We start from the raw sequence: 23,418 nt of genomic DNA on the forward strand, positions 1-23,418 counted from the left end.
TATATTAGTGTTTGTGTAAGACTGATGTCTGAGAAACAGATGCTGTTCCACTGAAACACCTCTGTTTTACATTATAAATGAAGTCTGTCATATCAAACCTTTTCTCTGATTTCATGCTGGACTTAAGAAAAGATCACTGAGAAATTAATACATTAATAAACCTACAAGGTTGATGTACAGATCTGCAGGTATTTATCACGCTAATGCTGTTTGAAGACAACTGCAATTACAAACAAATGTAGCTTACATTTACCTTTGCACAATTAATAACATCACAGCATGTCTAATGACTGTTGAATATTTGCTTGTTTTTGAGTAATCTCTGGACCTAATAAAAGCTCATTTTCATTGACAAACATAGTTCATTGTATAACAGTAAAATAATGAGGCTTACAAGATTTTGGCTCTGGCACTAGAAAATGCATTCACCAAAAATATTAAACTGTCTTCCCATACAAAAATTAACCATGGTTTTATTATATTAAAAGTGGAGTATTGATTTTGGTGTATTGATTACCATGTTTGTTTGTTTGTTTGTTGTTGTTTTTTTATAGTAAAACCATGGTTAATTATTATTATTTATTTATTTAGTTTTTTGGAAAAAAAATAATGGTTCTTAATTCTTACAATAATAATGTATTAAGTGGTTAGAAAAGGTTCTAGCCAACATTTATTTAACCAATAATTAAACTTCAAATAACTAAAAAAAAATACTGAATAACTGCTTGATTTGTTTAACGTGTGAAGGACTTTTATTTTGGTACGCCGCTGTGACGTCATAAGGCAGCGTCGCGCTCCTGTCTGTTGTGATTCGGCTGAAGAAGGGTTTGTGTTTTTAAACATTTACACTTTTTACATCAGTGTAAACCGTTGAGTCTTAGTTTTTACAAGCGATAATTCATTAAGCAGGGAGGGCTTAGTTCAAGCCAGGATTTTGCCGTAGTTCAGTCATTGAAGTAGTTTTTATAAAACTGTGTTAGAAAAAACATTACTGTTGTTCGTCTTGAGACAAAACAAAGGCACTGATATATTTTAAGATCAGTCGGTGCACGTTTCTTTCTGGAGAAAGCGCTCAGACTGTGAAACTTGTAGGTGTGTTAATTATTGTTACTCTAATCGAGTCCCTTACCAGTGTGCTGACTACTGAACTAGGGATTGAGATTTAGTTTGGATTGATTTCTCTTTGTTAATTATTCTCATCTTAAACATGACAGATTGTCCAAACAGACAGAAAAACTCCTGAGATCCACACACTGTTATAAAGATGGAGTTTATTAAAGAGGAGAGAGAAGATGTGAAGATTGAAGAAACATTGAGAGTCAAACAAGAAGATACTGAGGAACAAACAGGTTGGTTTTCATTCTCCTTTGATACTTATTAAAAAAATGTCCAGGTGTGTAAAATACTTGAGAAATTTAACTTAATTACTGTACTTAATACTTTTGGGGAATTTGTTTTTGACTGAAGTACAATTTCAAACTTTTAAACTTTCATTTGATCACGTTTCTGAGGAAAAATTCATACTTTTTACTCCTTACAATTTAATTTCAACTTGAGAAGTAGGCTACTAGTACTAGTTATATATATATTTTTTTGCATTTTATTTAGTAAAGTTGCTTCCCCCAAAAAAATTTTCATTACTTTTGACTGTTTTGATGTAAACGTTAGCTGTCCATGTAGTGTAATGGCTGAATGCACAAGACTGAGTGCCAAAAATAGTGAGAAATTACATAAAATGTAATATTTTGGATGCAGTTCTTTCTCTCTTTCTTTCAATTAAATCTTACAATTCTTCAAAAATTGGATGACACAATGACATAATGACATATTGAGTAATAATTAGGGATGTAAGGATGAAAGAACCTGAGATCCTATGATTTCCTGAGAAACAGACAATACAAACATACACGGGCATCTTCGAGACACCCCACAGAGTGGAGGTGCAGGAGACCTCCTTCCCTTCTGGCCATTTGTTTCATTTTAAATCTCTTCACCCATGCTTCCTTCTATTCAATCTGCTCAAAATGATTACATGTCAATGCGAGTGAACTAACAGTCATGTCTGGTATCATTTGAAATGTCTCAGTGCAACTGGTACAATGGTCTCAATCTTACAAAAGTAGATTAAAAGATAATACAGATCCTAAGAGTTAAGAGATATTTTGCCTACTGTAACGGGAGTGCCCCTTCCCAGGGTCCTCCATGTAAATTACCTCCTGTTCCCATTGAGTTGTAAAACCACCCAGGCTTGGGACCTGAGTTAATGCAAATTCCAATTGTTAGATCCTGTCTCCATCTCGGGGGATGTTTGTCTTGGTCTGAGGTATTTAAACGATTGCAGCAAAAGGATCAGGGCCTTCTGTAGCCAGAATGAGCCCTTAGCATGAAGTGTATCCACACACTTCATACTTATGTATTTTTCTAAAAGTCAGGTATGCATCTTTTACTCTTAGATTCACCTTGAGAATTTGATGTCTTGTATTGATTTGATATCTCTGAATTGGCTATGTAATTGGCATAAAACTTACCTGACTGATAATAAATTGTTACATTTGATTTACTCTGAGTTAGGGCTGGGCGATATGGCCTAAAAAAAAAATCCCCGATTTTTTTCACCAAAAATCCGATTTACAATTTAAATAGATTTTTTGCCCCCCCTACAATATTCAAATGACAAAGAAATTGTTCAAAACACGTTTTAATATAATTCATTATTTATTATTTACCAGTCAAATTTATAACTGAGAAGATGATTTTTTACAATTTTTATTTAATACTAGCCCATCATGCATCTAATCATCCACTCGGCGTTAAGAACTGTTAAAATTAAAATTGGCAACTACGCAGTGAGTCATTTTTTTCTTATATAAATTATTTGTAAATAGAGCAGACACTGTCTAACTGTGTCTACACTGGACGCGAGAGTTGTCGTGCTGCGCCCCGCTGTGCTAAAAGTCTGTCTAAACTTGACCTCACACTACAGTTGCGAATCATCTGAACGTAGTGTCAGAACATTTTGTCATAAATAGAACGAGCATCAGTTTACTGATGGGGTTGGTGTCGCATCACGCCGCGTCCAGTTTAGACAACATCACTGGGTTCTATTGTCTTTTGTCGGATCGCACCATTCATGCCCGGTGTGACATTGCATGCGTTTTTAAATGGGTTATGTTACAGCCCTGCTTGTTTTTAATTTTTTTATTAAATATCTGTATTGACTGCATGATCATATCATCGTATTATTTACTGCCATGCGAGCCACAAAAGTAAAGCTTGGTGAGCCGTGAAATGAGCATTGCTGCAGGTTGCTTTTTGGCGGATATGCTGTGCTTGTGCTGCCGCGGTCTTGTTCATTTTGTAGGGCAAAACATCTCTCTCACTCGGTAGCGGAGTATGTGAGTGGAGTGGAGCAGCAACTATTTCCCTCCGCGTTCCGAGCATTTAATAATCACTCCACGCTCACTGATACCAGAAACACCGCTCCGCCTTCGCTCCGTGGCTAAAGTATTTCAGTATGTTTGAAATGTTATGTTAATAACATAGCCTATATTAAAATAAAAAGTAAATAAAATAACAGTAGAGTTTCAAAGTGGCTTAGGCTATTGTGTGCAAACTTTTTTTTTTTTTTTCCTACCACATGCCAAACTAATGACATTGTCAGCATTAAAAGGTATAATTGCTGCTTTCTGCTGTGCAAATTTTGTTTGTAATGAAAATAGCAGTTCATTTTCGTCAGTTATTTTATCTACAGATCGATGCATTTCTTACAGATTTCAAAATCAGATAAAGATGAAGTATTGTAAGATTACATTTGTTTGAATGCATTATTCCGAAAGCGATTGCGTGTGAATGTGCTGTATCTGTTTAAATCATGCTTTAAACCCAGAAATATTCAGTAAAAAAGAAAAGACAAACTCCTTGAGAACTAGCCTATAACTTCCCGCTCGGTTATTCCCGTCATTATAATCTTCTGATTTGAGAAATTCATCTGTATCAAGCTATAGCTAAATATGTTTAACATGTGAATTATTGCTAAATATGCAGTTATATTACGGGCCGTTCGCATGAATTGTACTCGTGATGGAGCAGTGGAGGAGTGCTCTTGGAGCGAGTGAAAACCACGACGCTCTGACTTTTAAAAAAACCCGCGCCTCGCTCCAGTCAAAATCACACCGCTCTACTCCGCGCTCCGGAGAAACATACTTTGCTCAGCAGCATGTCTTTATGGCAAACGCACGGAGGAGGGTTGAGCCCAATCGGAACAACGGGAGCCCTGAGTGGAGCGTCGGTGGATGTTAAAAAGAAAACCGATTTTCATTCAAACAAACCGATGTAAACTACACATTCGAGTTAATCGATAAAATCGATTTATCGCCCAGGCCTACTCTGAGTTACTCTGAAATTGTTTCCTCAAGTAGATTAAGTGAAGGCTAGGTTTCCGCAAATCTGCGTCCAGGGTTAAGTGCATACTAAAACTCAGGCTAGATGGAGCATGGGGCACATCAGGTGAGGTTTTAGATTTCTGACAAACCGCTTGACTTTAGTTAAGTTGTACTCAGTTGCAGTAACTATGGGGGGCTAGTCAGACCACTGGTCATAACCGCTGGTTATTGCCTCAGCTTTAATTAAGTTGTACGTAGTTATATAACTGTCGGGGGACTAGACAGATAGTGCTAGCATAACCGCTGATTATTGTGGTGAGCTTTAACTAAGTTGTACATGGGTAACTGAGGGGGACTAAACGAAAATACGGTTTCAAATATGGTAAGTATGGGTAACCTATTAAATAGTATTAGTCATAACCTCTGACTACTGTTTAGACTGGCGAGTTTGTGATCGTGGGGCACACGTAGAAGAACGGCCGTCGTGGGGCACCCTGAGCGACATAGATTCCTAATGAACGAGTAAATATAAAGTAAAGAGTTAACTAGAATAATCCAAGGTCAGAATAATAACAATAATAATTAGAGACAGACAATCAACCAATTTGCCTTTCAACCTAAATTCGAGGTCATACTAAAATGGAGTCAGATTACATCATTAAATGGAGTCAGATTAGAATTGGATTTAAATTGAATAACTCTACGTGCTGAAAAGACCGAACGCGCAAGAAACCTTCAGCCAGCACCGGGTACCTTCCTTGGACCGTGTGCGTGGACCTTACAGGGATGTCAGTTAATTATTTTTTAATCTAAATAAGTGGATGATTTTTTTCATGAATTAATCTAATTACAAATAACTACATAACAATAATTGTGGAGAGAGAAAAAAACCCTCTAAATGCCCCAAATAAATATTTAAAAGTTCATTATTTCAGACATGGACATTGAATACACAAAACAAAAGGTGGTCTTTTTAAAACATTTTAATTCTGTCACTCATCATTAAGGGTGTATTCACAAGTGTCCTGTTTGGTTCAATTTAATCAAACTCAAGTTCATTTCCCCTCTTAGTGCGGATCTTTTGGGCAGGTGTGAATACAGCAAACAACCGAACCGAGAACCAGCTCAAGAGGTGGTCTTGGTCCACTTCCAAAATAACTGGCACAATTCGTTTAAAGCTGCAGTCTTGCAAGTTTTAGCGCTTAATAAGCAGAACTGCATGCGTCTTGCAGAAGAAGATTGTAGCCAGAGCTACTTCTCTCTGTTTATGTCTATGACGAGTCACGCAGGTCTGGTCTACACCCCAGTGGTTCCTACTCGAGTCTAAAATAGTCTGAATATAAACACTTATTATAGGTGTACCGTAGTGCCACTGTCAGCATGCCATGGCAGGTGCACATAAGAAGAGATTAGGCTCTTTCACACAGTAACACCAGTAAATTGCTGTAAAATTACCAGAACGACTTTACCGGGAAATTCAAAACTGCGCTGTTCACACGGGCAACAGCATTCTGTGTTTTTTTCCGGAAAGGTACCATTCTATGGAATTACATTTGCTTCTATAAAAATGAACGAAACTTTATAAAACTGAACGTAACTTTTTCAGAAACTATCAAAAATATGCCATTACAAAAGAAGAAAAACACAATGAAAATGAAAAAAAATGAACTCAGTCGCACAAATTTAACTGGCTCTTCAAATATGCTTCATTCTTTGTTAATGTTTTTCAAAGATTAATTTTCGCTAATCGTGGATTCTGAATGCATTGCCACAGATTTCGCTTACGCTTTGAAGCTTTTCGTTTGGTGTTTTGACACAAACCTCTCGTGGGGGCGGGCTTAACAGTGATCTACTCTGATTGGATAGTGAGCTTTTGATGGACAGGTGCTCTCTGACCAGGAAGTACAGACACCACTCGGTGGCGCGCATATTGGAAAGCTCTCGCGGTGCTTTGTATTGCTAAATATGTAAATAATATTTGGCCTTCGATCGTCTCAGTCTGTAAAGATGAGCTCTTGTCCTGCAAGGCAGCTTGAAGTAAGCTTGTGTTACTGAATGACAATAATAACCCGCAACGAACTGCTGCACACTGTAACATGAATAAAACTTGTATCGATGTTATTGGTTACTTCAGTTACACAAGCTTACTTCAAGCTGCCTTGAAGGACAAGCGGAGGAGAAAGATGATGGCGCTCCGTGTGTCTCCTGAGAGCTCATCTTTACAGACTGAGACGATCGAAGGTCAAATATTATTTACATATTTAGTAATAAAGGCACGACGTATTGCATACAAATCACCGCGAGAGCTTTTTTTTTCTTTTTCTTTTTTTATTAATGCAGAGAACAAAAACATACAAAAGTATAAACATACATCACATAATATCAACCACAAAAAAAGAAAGAAAAAAAAAACAATAAAGAATAAAATGGAACTAAAGAAAAAGAGGGCCAAAATCTAAACAAAATTACACAAGGAGATCAAAGGCAGAGCAAATTCTAACAGTCCTTATAGCTTTCTTATTAGTAGATACTGAGATTACATTCAAATAGTTTTCCATTTCTTTTAGGAAAACAGGAGACAGGTTTACAGTTGGAGAATTTGCATTTGTGAATGTGAAATTTGTTTAGGAAAAAAATTAATAATTAATAACAAAACTGATATTTTCGTTTGTGGGGTCAGAGTCATAAAACCCAAATATAATGTTTTACATATGTACTGAGAAGCCTGGCAAAATCTTACTTGACAAACACACCAATATCATCCCAGAGTTTCTGAGTGTAGTGACATGACCAAAATAAGTGTACAGTTTCTTCAGAACTCGAACAAAAAGAGCTTGTAAAATCAATGTCAGATTTAAATCTTTGTATAAACTTCTTTACATGGTAGAACCTGTGTATAAGCTTAAAATAAATTTTTCACTTTGTCTGTGAAAAAGAATTTTTTGTGGTAGAGGCCAGATTTAATCACCGCGAGAGCTTTCCAATATGCGCGCCACTGAGTGGCGTCTGTACTTCCCGGTCAGAGAGCACCTGTCCGTCAAAAGCTCACTATCCAATCAGAGTAGATCACTGTTAAGCCCGCCCCCACGAGAAGTTTGTGTCAAAACACCAAACGAAAAGCTGCGAAGCGTAAGCGAAATCTGTGGCAATGCATTCAGAATCCACGATTAGCGAAAACGAATCTTTGAAAAACATTAACAAAGAATGAAGCATATTTGAAGAGCCTGTTAAATTTGTGCGACCGAGTTCATTTTTTTCATTTTCATTGTGTTTTTCTTCTTTTGTAATGGCATATTTTTGATAGTTCTGAAAAAGTTACGTTCAGTTTTATAAAGTTATGTTCATTTTTATTGAACCAAATGTAATTCCATACCATTCACACATCAGTTTTAAATTACTGGTAAATTCTGTGACATCATAAAACGGGAACGACCTCTAAACCTGTATTTGTAAACATGGAGGGGTAAACGCGATCAGTATTTTTGTTGATGTTTTCACTTTTGTGCCAAACGTTCACATTCATGCTGCTTCTTTTGGCCCAGAGACATCGCATTACACGACTTCAAACACAGCACGTGGAGTAAATGCATCAACTGCATCAGAATGTTATGATTGGCCCAGAGCTGTTGAATTTTGAATTTCAGTGGCTCTGGATTGGCCCGGAGTAGATGTCTTATGTCACCACGTTCTGAACTCGTACGTGCTTATACCGGTAATTTTCCTTCTGCGTTCACACACAGCAGAATTCCAGCAATTTACTGGTAATGCTACAACTTCTCATACTTCTCATTAAATTGCCGGAACGAATTTATCGGTATTTTCGAAAAGGTCCTGTTCACACATGATCTCTTTATGGCAATTTACTGGTAAATTTGTGGAAAAGTCTGTATTTGTGAAAGGTCTTATTGATTTATCAGCTGGGGTCATATGGGTAACCATAATGTTCACTTTCTGTAGTTTTACAAAAACTATATTTCAACATACGAAACAGTTTATTTTAGAGCAGTGGTTCTCAACCACAGTCCTGGAGGACCACCAACACTGCACATTTTGCATGTCTCCTTTGTCTGACACACCCATAACAAGTCTGTGAGTTTCTACTAATGAGAAGGTGACCTGAATCAGGTGTGTTTTGATTAAGGAGACATGCAAAATGTGCAGTGTTGGTGGTCCTCAACTATATATTAAATTGTACAAGACAAAAGAGTATGACCAAAACTCTATTTCATGGTATGAACAGTTTTATTTCACTGTAGTGATATCGGGAAAATTGGCAAGAAGGCCTTTATATAATAAATAAACAAATATTTCTCAACCGTAAAGGACTTCACCTTATTTGATTACGTTTTTACTTGGAACTTGATAAATATAGCCCATGAAACATGAACTAACATTAACCTTAGCATAACAACAATTTCACTGTATGCCACTTTTCACAGTATGATGTGGACAAACCTATTATGAACTTTCCTCAATTAATATCTTTGACAGGTGTGATATAAATTCAAATTCAACAATGGGGGGAACATTTGAAAATATATAAATGTGTAAATGCTTTAAGAAAATATAAAACTTTTTTTTTCCCCCAAAAAAAATCAGTCACATGTTTAAAGTATAATAAATATCAAATGAAATAAACACTTTAATAATAATTAATTAAACAAAATAAAAATATAAAATTTTTCTATCGAAAAAATACAAATTGGGTGCAAGGGACACAAGCTGGTCAACTTTATTATGGCACTTTTCCACAGCATGGTAAGGCACGGTACAGTTCAGTACGGCTCACTTTTAAGGGGTCTTCCACTGGGTACAGTACCTGGGTACTTTTTTTAGTACCACCTCGGCCTAGGTTCTAATTGAACTGTACCGTTGGCAAAACGTGACGTGTAAACTCTGCTGATCACTGATTGGCTGGAGAAAATCGTCACTGCCTGAACTTGCAGCAGAAGACACAACAGACCCGCTAGATTTAAATCAACAGTCAGCGAAGGGTTGAACGCAGGGGCACGGGAAGATGTTTTAGGTTGGGGGTGCTGTACGGGCTGGGGGTTCACGAGATAGAGCTAAGTGTAAATAGCAGTATTTTTTAGTGATATGCTATTAGCTAGATTCTATTTATACTAAAATAGCAGATTATTCTGTTAATTACTTGTTGCAAATAGTGGCAATTATATGCACCTCAGCATTGTAATACATTTTAAAACAGTATCCAATAATAACATTGATTTATTTCAAATAAATATATTGATTTAATTCAAGATATATAATGGATGCCACCTTACTGGGACAAAAGCACTAGACCTACCCGTTTTTATACAGTCTATGGACCTACCCTAACCCTACCCAATACTTTATTTTCAACTTTTTGATTATTTCCTTAATTTTTATTAATCTGATGTGATTTGAAATTTGAAAAGGGAGGAAAAAAAGTTCACCATAAGGCAGATTTGAACCAGGGTCGATCGTGTCAAAATGAATATGACCCACATTTTATCATCTACACCACTGCATCTGATATCTGAAGACCGTCTTTTATAATATTGACTAGCCCAATCACACATTGGTGGGTGAAGCTGGTGTCTCTCCCAACAAGGCGACCTATTTGTGCTTAGTGTAAATAGACACTCCGATTTTTTTTTTAATTATTATTCAGTTATTATAACCATTAAACAGTTGCCCACAGAAAAAAACAAGGGGTGCTGCAGCACCCTCAGCACCCCCACTTCCCATGCCTATGATCGAAAATAACTGTTTTGGATGAGTGCACCTTTCTTTTAACAACCAAAAAATGGCTGTTTCGTTGTCTGTTGAGGAAGTGCAGACTGTCCTCTCGTTGATGGCAGAGGAGCGGATCCAGCGAGAGCATGACGGAGCGACGCGGAATTAAAAAGTTTTTCAGTAGTCACAGCAGTAGAGTTGGTGCAACTATAACGACATTTTTACTACAGGGCCATCATCTGATAGAGGTCTTGAGGTGTGGTAACCGTAGTATAAGCGGAATACTCCGCTTTGCGTCATGGCCGCATCACTACCTCGGGTGTGACCACGCAAGTAATCCAGGCCACTCTTAAGCGTTACTAAACTGCAGTGGAAACTCAAACCGAGCTGAACTGAGCCGAGCGGTACCACACAGTGGAAAAGCACCATTAAGTTTTAGTGCTGATCTGTGGCATGTGATATTCCCACTTGTGCTGAAAGCCTGCTCAGATGGGGAACTTGTGGCAGGGATGCAGAGTTATTTTTTTGCTAGACTGGCCACTCCAGGAAAATTAGCCTTGTGCTGCTCACCATCAACTTCAGCTGTCTGTAAATGTTCAGCTCCATTTCAGTGGATTCTCTGACTGAGGGACAGTTTAGCATTTACATCAGGGATAGGCAACTTCGGTCCTGGAGGGCCACTATCCTGCAGAGTTTAGCTCCAACCCTAATTAAACACACCTGAACAAGGCAATCAGTGTTTTCGGGATTACTAGATAGATACAGGCAGGTGAGTTTTTATGAGGGCTGAAGCTAAACTCTGCAGGATAGTGGCCCTCAAGGACCGGAGTTGCCTATCCCTGGTTTACATGATGCGATTTTGAAGAAGCTGCCCAAAATAATCTTTTTCTTAGCAGGAATTTCTGTCTTCTCTACATCTTCAACTGGCCCAGATATAATTCAAACAAAGTTTGTTTTCTTTATTCTTTTGGGGGCAAAAAGAAATTTGAAAAGGCTGAGCGACAGTATACTGTTTTCAAACATTCCAACACCCCTGCGCTGCTGGAGGCGGGGTGTAAATTTATGTAAATGTGTTGTGCACAGCAACACAACAACAATGCAATGATGAAGTGTATCAAGATATGAGATGAGCACCAATAGTCAGAATATTATTGACAAAAGAATAATGATTAGTAGCAGTTCAGAGTCAAATTTGCAATACAAAAGAACCATTCCATTTCCATTATCAGTCCTTAATGGGAAGTGTGAATTGCTCATAGACTGATAATTTTAGCATGATGTAAATAAAATTAAATTTAAAAAAATCACAACACAAACCTGTTTGTTACTTTATTATTCATTTATTTTATTAAACTGGGTAAATTATTACACTTTTTATATTTTTTGGTGTCATTATTTAATTTTGGTAAAACAAAGATTTATTATTATATGGTCATTTGCCTTTTCATTTATTGCTTAACTTTTATATTCTCTTGTTAAAAAAAAAGCAGCATCAACAGTATTGTATAACATTTATTTGAAACATGTTTTTGGTGTTTTGCCGCCTTGTCTCCACTCTTTTCAGTCATTCTTTTCATGCTTTTGGAAAACTTGTCTCAGATGTTCCTCTACATCGCTTTTTTGCATAAACCCGATTTGTCGACAACAAGCTGTGTTGCAATTTCTTTCTAGGAATTAAATGCCTTCAAGCGATGGTACAGGTGTGGATACAGTTGTACATACTCAGCTATTCGACACAGTGTATTCATGTTGCTAGTAACTTCTTGTTCTCCTGTCTGACCTACGTGGAATGAGAGAAAGTCAAAGTAGGTGGAGTTCCTGAACACACCCACTGATTACATAATTGCCACAGACCAGTGGTTGCTCAAAGGTGTTAAGGAGCCAAAGTGAACTCCTCCAGGAAGTTTGTTATGGTGAGCCTTTTCAAACTGCCAAAATGAGCCAAAAAAAAAAACCAACACGTTACATGTCCCACCAGAGACAGTAATACAGGTGCTGGTCATATAATTAGAATATCATCAAAAAGTTGATTTATTTCACTAATTCCATTCAAAAAGTGAAACTTGTATATTATATTCATTTATTACACAGAGACTGAAATATTTCAAATGTTTATTTCTTTTAATTTTGATGATTATAACTGACAACTAAGGAAAATCCCAAATTCAGTATCTCAGAAAATTAGAATATTGTGAAAAGGTTCAATATTGAAGAAACCTGGTGCCACACTCTAATCAGCTAATTAACTCAAAACACCTGCAAAGCCTTTAATTGGTCTCTCAGTTTAGTTCTGTAGGCTACACAGTCATGGGGAAGACTGCTGACTTGACAGTTGTCCAAAAGACGACCATTGACACCTTGCACAAGGAGGGCAAGACACAAAAGGTCATTGCAAAAGAGGCTGGCTGTTCACAGAGCTCTGTGTCCAAGCACATTAATAGAGAGGCGAAGGGAAGGAAAAGATGTGGTAGAAAAAAAGTGTACAAGCAATAGGGATAACCGCACCCTGGAGAGGATTGTGAAACAAAACCCATTCAAAAATTTGGGGGAGATTAACAAAGAGTGGACTGCAGCTGGAGTCAGTGCTTCAAGAACCACTATGCACAGACGTATGCAAGACATGGGTTTCAGCTGTCGGAATCCTTGTGTCAAGTCACTCTTGAACAACAGACAGCGTCAGAAGCGTCTCGCTTTCAAAAAGGACTGGACTGCTGCTGAGTGGTCCAAAGTTATTTCTGATGAAAGTAAATTTTGCATTTCCTTTGGATATCAGGGTCCTAGAGTCTGGAGGAAGAGAGGAGAGGCACACAATCCACGTTGCTTGAGGTCCAATGTAAAGTTTCCACAGTCAGTGATGGTTTGTGGTGCCATGTCATCTGCTGGTGTTGGTCCACTGTGTTTTCTGAGGTCCAAGGTCAACACAACCGTATACCAGGAAATTTTAGAGTACTTCATGCTTCCTGCTGCTGACCAACTTTATGGAGATGCAGATTTCATTTTCCAACAGGACTTGGCACCTGCACACAGTGCCAAAGCTACCAGTACCTGGTTTAAGGACCATGGTATCCCTGTTCTTAATTGGCCAGCACACTCGCCTGAAATCTATGGGGTATTGGGAAGAGGAAGATGAAATATTCCAGACCCAAGAATGCAGAAGAGCTGAAGGCCACTATCAGAGCAACCTGGGCTCTCATAACACCTGAGCAGTGCCACAGACTGATCGACTGCCATGCCATGCCGCATTGCTGCAGTAATTCAGGCAAAAGGAGCCCCAACTACATATTGAGTGCTGTACGTGCTCATACTTTTCATTTTTATACTTTTTAGTTGACCAAGATTTCTAAAAATCCTTTCTTTGTATTGGTCTTAAGTTATATTCTAATTTTCTGAGATACTGAATTTGGGATTTTCCTTAGTTGTCGGTTATAATCATCAAAATTAAAAGAAATAAACATTTGAAATATATCAGTCTCTGTGTAATGAATGAATATAATGTACAGGCTTCACTTTCTGAATGGAATTAGTGAAATAAATCAACTTTTTGATGATATTCTAATTATATGACCAGCACCTGTATATTGGATCATTGTTACACAGCTATAAAGGATGCATATTACACAGGCAGCTTTGGGGCTCTCTGATCACTGTCTAGTTCATCTCATACTGACATACAAGCAAAAACTTAAATCAGCTAAACCTCTATTAAGGAAAATATGGACCAGTGAAGCAGAGAGGGATTTACAAACCTGTTTCTCACTCACTGATTGGAGTGTTTTTGAAGCTGCTGCCACCGATCTGGACGAGCTCATAGAGACTGTATCGTCTTATATCAGTTTCTGTAAAGATATGTGCATTCCTACCAGGACTCCAACTATGACAAACCATGGTTCACTGTAAAACTCAGACAGCTCTGTCAGGCCAAAGAAGATGCTTACAGGAAAAGGGGACAAAGTCTTGTATAAACAGCCCAAATACACACTGGGAAAAAGAGATCAGAGTGGCAAAGTGGAATTATTCTGGATAGCCAGACCAATTCTCTTCCAGTGATTCTGCTTCAGTGTGGAACGGTATGAAAGAGTGGAATCCAAATCTTCAATACTTATCTTGCTTGATCTGTCCACTGCTCTTGACATGGTTAACCACCAGATTCTCCTGTCAACCATACTGGAGAGGTGAGATGTCCAAATCGCAACATCTAACTACTGGGGTGCCTCATGGCTCAGTTCTTGGACCACTTTTCTTCTCTGTTTACATGACATCATTAGGTTCTGTCATTCAGAAACATGGCTTTTCATACCACTGCTACACTGATGACACTCAACTCTACCTCTCATTACATCCTGATGATCCAAAGGTAGCTGCTCGCATCTCAGCTTGTCTAACAGACATTTCTTTCTGGATGAAGGACCATCACCTTCAACTCAACCTTGCCAAGACAGAACTACAAGACATAACAATTTCACCATCCAGTTAGGCACATCAACCATAACTCCTTCAAAAACAGCCAGAAACCTTGGAGTTATGATTGATGATCAGCTGACTTTCTCAGACCACATTGCTAAAATTGTCCGGTCCTGCAGATTTGCTTTATTCAACATCAAGAAAATCAGGCCCTTGCTTTCAGAACATGCTGCACAACTCCTTGTTCAAGCTCTTGTTCTGTCCAGGCTAGACTATTGCAATGCTCTCTTGGCAGGTCTTCCAGTCAGTTCTATCAAACCTTTACAATAAATCCAGAACGCGGCAGCAAGATAAATTTTTAATGACCCGAAAAGAATACACATCACACCTCTGTTTATCAATTTGCACTGGCTACCAATAGCTGCTCGCATAAAATTCCAGGCATTGATGTTTTCCTACAAAACCACCACTGGCTCTGCACCCCTTTATCTAAATTCATTACTTCAGACTTATGTGCCTTCTAGAAGCTTGCGTTCTGCAAGTGAACGTCACTTGATTGTGCCATCCCAAAGAAGCACAAAGTCACTTTTATGGACTTTTAAAATAAATGTTCCCTCTTAGTACCTGCCCAACTCAATCCAAGCAGCTGAGTCCTTAGCCATCTTCAAGAATCGGCTTAAAACACATCTCTTCCATCTTTATTTGACCCTCTAACTTTAGCACTCACTATTCTTATTCTATTCCTAAATGTGTGTGTGTGTATGTATATGTGTGTGTGTGTGTGTGTGTGTATATATATATATATATATATATATATATATATAATATATATATATATATATATATATATATATATATATATATATATATATAGCTTTCTAATCATTTTGTATTCTATCTGTTTTTCATTTATTATACAATTAACAAAAGCAAAAAAAGAAAAAAAAACACCTCTTACACTAGCTTGCTCCATTCTTTTTCTATTGTTTTATTTTTATTAATTATATTATTTAAAAGCCCTTGCAACGTGTACTGCGTTAAGCTAACTGAGATTTGTTATAGCACTTGTATAGCATTGCTCTTTTGTTGATTTTGATTACTTCCATTGTCCTCATTTGTGAGTCTCTTTGGATAAAAGCGTCTGCTAAATGTAAAGACATGACCAATTACAAGACACCATCCCCCAGCACTGTGGAGAATCAAAAACTGGCAGACGATCTGAATGAGTTCTATCGAAGGTTTGAAAAAACTCCATTAATACCTCCTGCAATCCCCCCTCTCCCCCACACCTGCACTGCAGATAAGTGAAGTTTATGTGCGCCAGGTCTTTATATAGAACAAAAGAAGAAAGGAACCAGGCCCAGACTGTGTGACTCCAGCCTGTCTGAAAGCCTGTGCTGACCAGCTGGCCCCCGTCTTCACACGGATCTTTAACCCTCTGGGACCTGAAGGTGTTTTGGGGGACTAGAGGAGTTTTAACATGCACTGATATTTGTGTTTTGTCAGTTGCTTACAAACACATAAATGGCTAAAGTCTAATAACACTGAAATCAGCAAAAACTGAGCTACAATAATATGTGAGCAGCATGTATGTACATGATTGTGTTTTTGAGAAAGCACCGTTTATGCGTGGTTAGTGAAAAACTACAATTTTGAAGTCACTGAAATAAGGCAATAAAACAACTAGAGAACATTTGTTCACAAGACTTTTGAGAACAGATTTTGAAGCCTGGAGTTTTTGCTTCAAAATGATGTGAAAATCATCTTGATAACTCGTTCAAAGAAAACAAAATATTGATTTACATTTTTTAAGACACTTTTTGTGTAGGAAAGGTATATGCGAGAAGGCGTCAACTATCTTGCATAATACTGTGAGTCACACCTGAGAAGACAAAGGCCCGCATAATGAGCTGCATAATGAGCCTTTCAGCCAGGTGTGTGACTGAGAGAGAAGAGTTACAAGAAAGACTCTGAGGACAAAATATATTTTTTAAACTACATTATTAACATTATTGGGATGGTCACTGATACTAGTACAAATTTGTAGAAAAAAAAAAGAACACAATTACCACATAGCACACACATTATGAGTGATATTTAGAGATTACTTAATACATTTACACCTCAGAGGATCCCGGGTATAACACATTCAAAATACTTACACCAAAGTAGATATTTATGAAAAGAAGCTTAGTTACATAAATACAAGAATGCTTTGTATGTAGGCCTATACAATATATATAGTTATAAACATATTTGGCTATATTCATGAACAGAGAATAGCCTATCTCAGTAAAGTTTTATCTAACCATTCTTACTGACATTAGGCTAGCAACAGTATTTTTTTTATATCGTATTGCTGTTTATGTTATATAACATTAAAAAAACATCCTGGCATGGTGAGACATTTAGATGCTGTGAATGAAACTTTATAATGTTTCACTTGATTATACATTTAGTCAGGAGTTATAGTTTGTAAAATTATAGCTAGTAAAATGTGTACAGGTTATGTGAAAACTAATACAAGTAGGATAATAAAAAAAGACTTACTCATGTTTAGGATCTCTGCTTGATCAAGCTGCTGCGTCAATAATCCAAAGTTTCTTGAGGTGAATTCTTTCTTATTTGTCACAGCAAGTCTTTTCTGTGGTGAATTCAGTCTCATTCCTCTCAGCACGAAGTGCAAAGTAAAATGTAAAAAACTTGCTGCTTTGTTTGTTGTTATGGGGCATTTACCAGCTTCAAGATTATAATCTCAATAGCACGATCGGTGCGTGGGCATGGTCACATTAGATATAATGAAGGGAGACGTGAAAGACTGGACATAGCATTGGTTTCATATAGATTACTTTATCACAGAATATTTGTTTTTGGTAGCACTTACTAGTAGACATGTAGACAAAAGTAGACATGTCAAGCTTTCTATAGATATATCTCTCATGTCTCTGTGTTGAGTATTCTCTGAGTTACAGTTCATTTTAAGTCAAGTCAAGTCTGCTTTATTGTCAATTCTTCCACATGTACAGTACATACATACAGAGAATCGAAATTGCGTTACTCTCAGACCCCCGGTGCATACAGATAACACTAACAGTAGAGCCTAAAAATCTAGATCAAATATAAAATATAAGATAAAACTATACAATAAGTGAATGTAAAAAAGACATAATAGAAAAAATAAAATAAAAAAATAAGGTTAAATAAAAGCAGCGCAAGGCACATGGCAGATAGAGTGCAAACCAGTGAACAAACAGTGCAGATAAAAAGATTTTTAGTGCATAAAAAAATAGCTTATTCAGTCTGATTAAAAGTGACAAAGTGACAAAGGGCTCAAGAGCAGTTATTTTATTAAACTGACTGATGAGGTGGTAGAATGACGTCAGTTCCATGGTGAATGAGTGAATGAGGTAGTGAGCAGACCCCTGCTGCACAAAGTGACTGGTGCATGACATCGTATGTTAGGGGGGGGGGGGGGGGGGGGTGGACCTGGGGGGGTGGGACCCTGGGGGGGGGGGGTTCATAGTTCAGTGGTGCCTGAGGCAGAAGAGGGACGGGGGGGCAAGTTCGGGAGCGAGTTCAGCTTCCTGACAGCCTGGTGGATGAAGCTGTCCTTCAGTCTCTGGTCCTGGCCTGGAGACTCCGCAGTCTCCTCCCTGATGGCAGCAGACTGAAGAAGCTGTGTGACGGTGAGTGGGATCACCCTGCAATGGAGAGGGCTTTTCGAGTGAGATGGGTTCCATAAATGTCCTGGAGGGAGGGGAGAGAGACACCAATGATCTTCTCAGCTGCTCTCACTATGCGTTGCAGAGTCTTCCGGCAGGACGCGTTGCAGGCGCCATACCACACAGTGATGCAGCTGGTCAGAATGCTCTCGATGGTGCCTCTGTAGAAGGTGTACATGATGGGGGGTGGGGCTCTGGCTCTCCTCAGTTTGCGGAGGAAGTAGAGACGCTGTTGTGATTTCTTGCCCAGTTGTCGGTCCAGGAGAGGTCCTCTGTGATGTGCACACCCAGGAACTTGGTGCTGCTCACTCTCTCCACAGTCGCACCGTTGATGGTCAGAGGAACATGTTGAGTGTGCACTCTCCTGAAGTCAACAACAATCTCCTTCGTCTTCTCCACTTTCAGAGAGAGATTGTTGTCACTGCACCACCCGGCCAGGCGACTCACCTCGCTCCTGTAGTTTGTCTCATCTCTGTTGCTAATGAGACCCACCACAGTCGTGTCATCCGCAAACTTAATGAAGAGGTTGGAGTTGTGTGACGGTGTGCAGTCGTGGGTCAGCAGAGTGAAGAGGAGGGGGCTCAGCACACATCCTTGGGGGGCCCCAGTGTTCAGTGTGATGGTGCTGGATGTGTTGCTGCCGACGCCACGTACTGCCTGAGGTCTTCCAGTCAGAAAGTCCAACAGCCAGTTGCACAGCGAAGTGTTGAGCCCCAGCTCGACCAGTTTGTGAATGAGCTGTTGAGGAATGATTGTGTTGAATGCTGAACTGAAGTCTATAAACAGCATTCTGACGTATGAGTCTTTTTTTTTCTCTAGATGTGTGAGTGCTGAGTGGAGGATAGTTGAGATGGCATCATCGGTCGACCGGTTGGACCGATATGCAAACTGGAATGGGTCAAGGGAGGGGGGGGAGGGCAGACTTGATGTGGTGCATGACTAGCTGTTCGAAGCACTTCATGAGGATGGGAGTAAGTGCAACTGGACGGTAGTCATTGAAGCAGGATGGAGATGGCTTCTTCGGGACTGGAATGATGGTGGTAGCTTTGAAGCATGTGGGAACAACAGCCTGACTAAGTGAGATGTTGAAAATGTCTGTGAAGACATCAGTGAGTTTCTGCTGCACAGTCTCTCAGTACACGCCCAGGAATGTTGTCAGGACCCGGAGCTTTGCGTGCATTGATCCTTCTGAAGGATCTCCTCACGCTGTCCGGGGTCAGCATCATCACCTGGTCACCGGGAGGAGGTGGAGTCTTCTGTGCAGTGGTGCTGTTTTGTGCCTCAAAGCGAGCGAAGAAGGTGTTAAGCTCGTTCAGCAGAGAGATGTTGCTGTCACAGGTCCATTGTGGGGGCTTGTAGTCCGTAATGGTCTGTATCCCCTGCCACAGGCTCCGAGTGTCTCTGCTGTCACTGAATTGATGGGCTATCCTCCTGGAGTACTGTCTCTTAGCCTGTCTGATGCCGCGGGATAGGTTGGCCCTGGCTGTTCTCAGGCCCCCCTCGTCTCCAACTCTGAAGGCAGCGTTCCGTGTCTCCAGGAGTCTGTAGACTTCCCCTGTCATCCACGGCTTCTGGTTGGCCCGGACAGTAATGGTTTTTGTGACTGTTACATCCTCAATACACTTGGTTGATGTAGGCAGTGACAGTCTCCGAGTACTCCTGGAGGTCAGTGGAGTTATTGTAAGTGGCAGCCTGCTTAAACATATTCCAGTCAGTTGTATCAAAGCAGTCCTGAAGAGCGTCAGACGACCCTTCTGGCCACACTTGAATCTGTTTCCTGAACTGGTTTGGTGACTTTAACGAGCGGTCTGTATGCAGGCATTAGCATGACAGTGATGTGGTCTGAGGCACCGAGGTGGGGGAGGGGGAGGGCTTTGTAAGCTCCCCTCTGTGTGGTGTAAACAAAGTCTAAAATGTTGCTACCTCGTGTTGGAAAGTTAATGTGTTGGTGTATTTTTGGAAACACACACTCTTTAAGTCAGCATGGTGGAAATCCCCAGCTATGATGAGAAAAGCATCGGGGTGTGCTGTCTGCTGCTCGCTGATGTGCTGGTACAGTTCATTTAGTGCATCGTTCCTGTTGCTGTTGTTGTTGTTCGGGGGAATGTAAACCGATACGAGCAGTATGGCAGTATATTCCCTCGGCAGATAGAACGGCTGGCACTTAATAATCATCAACTCCACCAGGGGTGAGCAGTATTTGCAGATCACAACATCACCCCACCACCACCCGCTCTGTCTGTAAACACAAAGCCCGCCGCCGCGGGTTTTTCCTCCCGCGACGCGAGCTCTGTCTGCTCGATAGCACGTCAGCTGGTCGAGCTGAATGGCGCAGTCCGGAACGCTGTCGCTGAGCCATGTTTCCGTGAATACAAACACACACAACAGTCTCTTACAGTCCTCTGAGTTGAACGTAGTAATCGGATGTAGACCAGTTTATTGTCCAAAGAGCGTACGTTAGCCAGAACGATGGTGGGGATAGATGGCTTGTGTGGGTTAGCCGTTAGCCTAGCCCGGATACCTCCGCGCTTACCCCTCTTCTGCTTCCTCTCACGCCGCTTGTGGCGCCTCCGCTGTGGGCGAGATGCAGTAGTGGGGGTCGGTGATGATGTAGGCCTCCGTAGTAGTCCGAAGGCCCGCAGCTGTTTTAGAGTTTAACTCTAAAAATGCGGCTCTGCCGACATCCAGCAGAAACTCACGACTGTATGCGCGCTTAAAGACAGATAGACGCGATGACGACGTACAAAAACACTGCGACTCACAAGACAAAAAACACGAAAACACTGTTCTGTCGGGACAGAGAGAAGCCGCTGCGTGTGGACGCGCCGCCATCTTGGTTAAGGTTATAATGACACGTTTGTAACTGAAGATCAGCGCAGACAAAGGCTGCAGACAGCACACCCTGTTTGTTTTCTTTATTTTATAAATGCACAAAGTTTTGTTATCGTGTGTAAACAAATAAAAGTAGACCCTTTACAGATTCAATTGTTGTATTGCTCTTATCTGTACGATCAAAACTGAAAGTGTAATTTAAGTTCTTTTGGGGGTTATCAGGAGAAAATGCCTCAAAACGCATATTTGCGTTAATCGGCCCCAGAGGGTTAACAGATCAATGGAGCTTTATGGAGTCCTTTCTGGTCTTTGGATGATGCAGTCAACATGGGACTGCACTACATCCTGCAACATCTAGACAGAGCAGGGACTTTCATGAGGATCCTGTTTGTTGACTTCAACTCTGCTTTTAACCATCATCCCATCACTCCTCCAGACCAAACTAACTCAGCTCTCTCTGTGCCCGCCTCCATCTGTCACTGGATCACCAGCTTCCTGACAGACAGGCAGCAGCTTGTGAGGCTGGGAAAATACACATCCAGCACCCGTACGATCAGCACTGGAGCTCCTTAGGGCTGTGTTCTCTCTCTACACTGCTCTTCTCCCTATACAACAACGACTGCACATCTTAAGACCCCTAAACACTGTAACCTCGTCCAGTCGTTAAGTTTGTTTGTTTGTGGCATTATCACTAGTGACGCAGACTCGGTGCTCCTCTCGCAATGAAGCACTTCCTTTAATAGATTAGTGGATATAGTTCGGGGATGTCAAACTCAGTTCCTGGAGGCTTGAAGCTTGAAAAGTTTAGTACAAACCCTGCTCCAACACGCATATCATTGTTTTCAAATAAGCCTTAATGACCTGATTAGCTATATCAGGTGTGTTTAATTAGGGTTGCATCTAAACTGTGCAGGGCTTTGATCCTCCAGGAACTGAGTTTGAAACCCCTGATCTAGCTTGTTGGTAAATGTTTTGATGTCTGTTTCTTTGTGCTATTAAACTGGGCTAACTTTCATTTGCCTTTTTTCATCATAGACCTCATGCTGCTGAAAGAGGAGCGCATAGTACCGAATGAAACGGAGGAGGAAGAACAATGTGACACTCATCATGATTTTAAAACCGAAAAAGAATCTTTCAGTTGGCCACAGATTAAAGAGACTTTCTCACAGAAAACAGCTCATAAAACTGGAACTAAAAATTATTTCAGTGAACATGGAAACCTTAAGGTCCCCCTGAAAATTTACACTGGAGGGAAGACATTCTCCTGCCAACAGTGCGGAAAAAGTTTCAAGCATAAAGGAGACCTTAACAGGCACATGAGAATCCACACTGGAGAGAATTCTTTTACCTGCCAACAGTGTGGAGTCAGTTTCACATATAAAGGAAACCTTTACAGGCACATGAGAATTCACACTGGAGAGAATTGTTTTACCTGCCAACAGTGTGGAGCCCGTTTCACATATGAAGGAAAACTTAAAGAGCACATGAGAATTCACACTGGAGAGAAGCCTTACACCTGCCAACAGTGTGGAGTCAGTATCACATATGAAGGAAACCTTTACAGGCACATGAGAATTCACACTGGCGAGAAGCCTTACACTTGCCAACAGTGTGGAGCCCGTTTCACATATGAAGGAAATCTTAAAGAGCACATGAGAATTCACACTGGAGAGAAGCCTTACACCTGCCAACAGTGTGGAGTCAGTTTCACACATAAAGGAAACCTTTACAGGCACATGAAAATTCACACTGGAGAGAAGCCTTACACCTGCCAACAGTGTGGAGTCAGTTTCACAAATAAAGGAAACCTTTACAGGCACATGAAAATTTCACACTGGAGGGAAATCTTACACCTGCCAACAGTGTGGAGTCAGTGTCACTCATGAAAGAAACCTTAAAGAGCACATGAGAATTCACACTGGAGAGAAGCCTTACACCTGGTAACAGTGTGGAGTCAGTTTCACACATAAAGGAAACCTTAAAGTGCATTTGTGATCCTGGACTACAAAATCAGTCATAAGGGTAAATTTCTAGAGACTGAGAGTTATACATCAAATAAATAAATAAGCTTTTCATTGATATAAGGTTTATTAGGATTGAAGAATATTTGGCGAAGATACAACTTTATGAAAATATGGAATTTGAGGGTGCAAAAATATCTAAATACTGAGAAAATTGCCTTAAAAGTTGTCTTAATGAAGTTTTTAGCAATGCATATTACTAATCAAAAATTAAGTTTTGATATATTTAGAGTAGGAAATTTTACAAAATATCTCCATGGAACATGATATTTACTTAATGTCCTAATAAGTTTTGGCATAAAAGAAAAAATCAATTTTGACCCACACAATGTATTTCTG

The 23,418-nt window shown here is 39.8% G+C and overlaps 1 protein-coding gene across 1 annotated transcript; it reads left to right on the forward strand.

Moving 5' to 3' along the window:
- Nucleotides 1-788: 788 nt before the first annotated feature.
- LOC122136664 (gastrula zinc finger protein XlCGF8.2DB-like) lies at nt 789-23,321 on the forward strand. The gene is made up of 3 exons (XM_042721067.1): nt 789-1,092; nt 1,215-1,349; nt 22,094-23,321. The coding sequence occupies exons 2-3, from the start codon at nt 1,265-1,267 to the stop codon at nt 22,942-22,944; spliced, it is 936 nt and encodes a 311-aa protein (XP_042577001.1). The 5' UTR covers nt 789-1,092; nt 1,215-1,264; the 3' UTR covers nt 22,945-23,321.
- The last annotated feature ends 97 nt before the right edge of the window (nt 23,322-23,418 follow it).

Source organism: Cyprinus carpio, chromosome B3, assembly GCF_018340385.1.
Source record: "Cyprinus carpio isolate SPL01 chromosome B3, ASM1834038v1, whole genome shotgun sequence".
In the NCBI taxonomy this organism is placed as follows: Eukaryota; Metazoa; Chordata; class Actinopteri; order Cypriniformes; family Cyprinidae; genus Cyprinus; species Cyprinus carpio.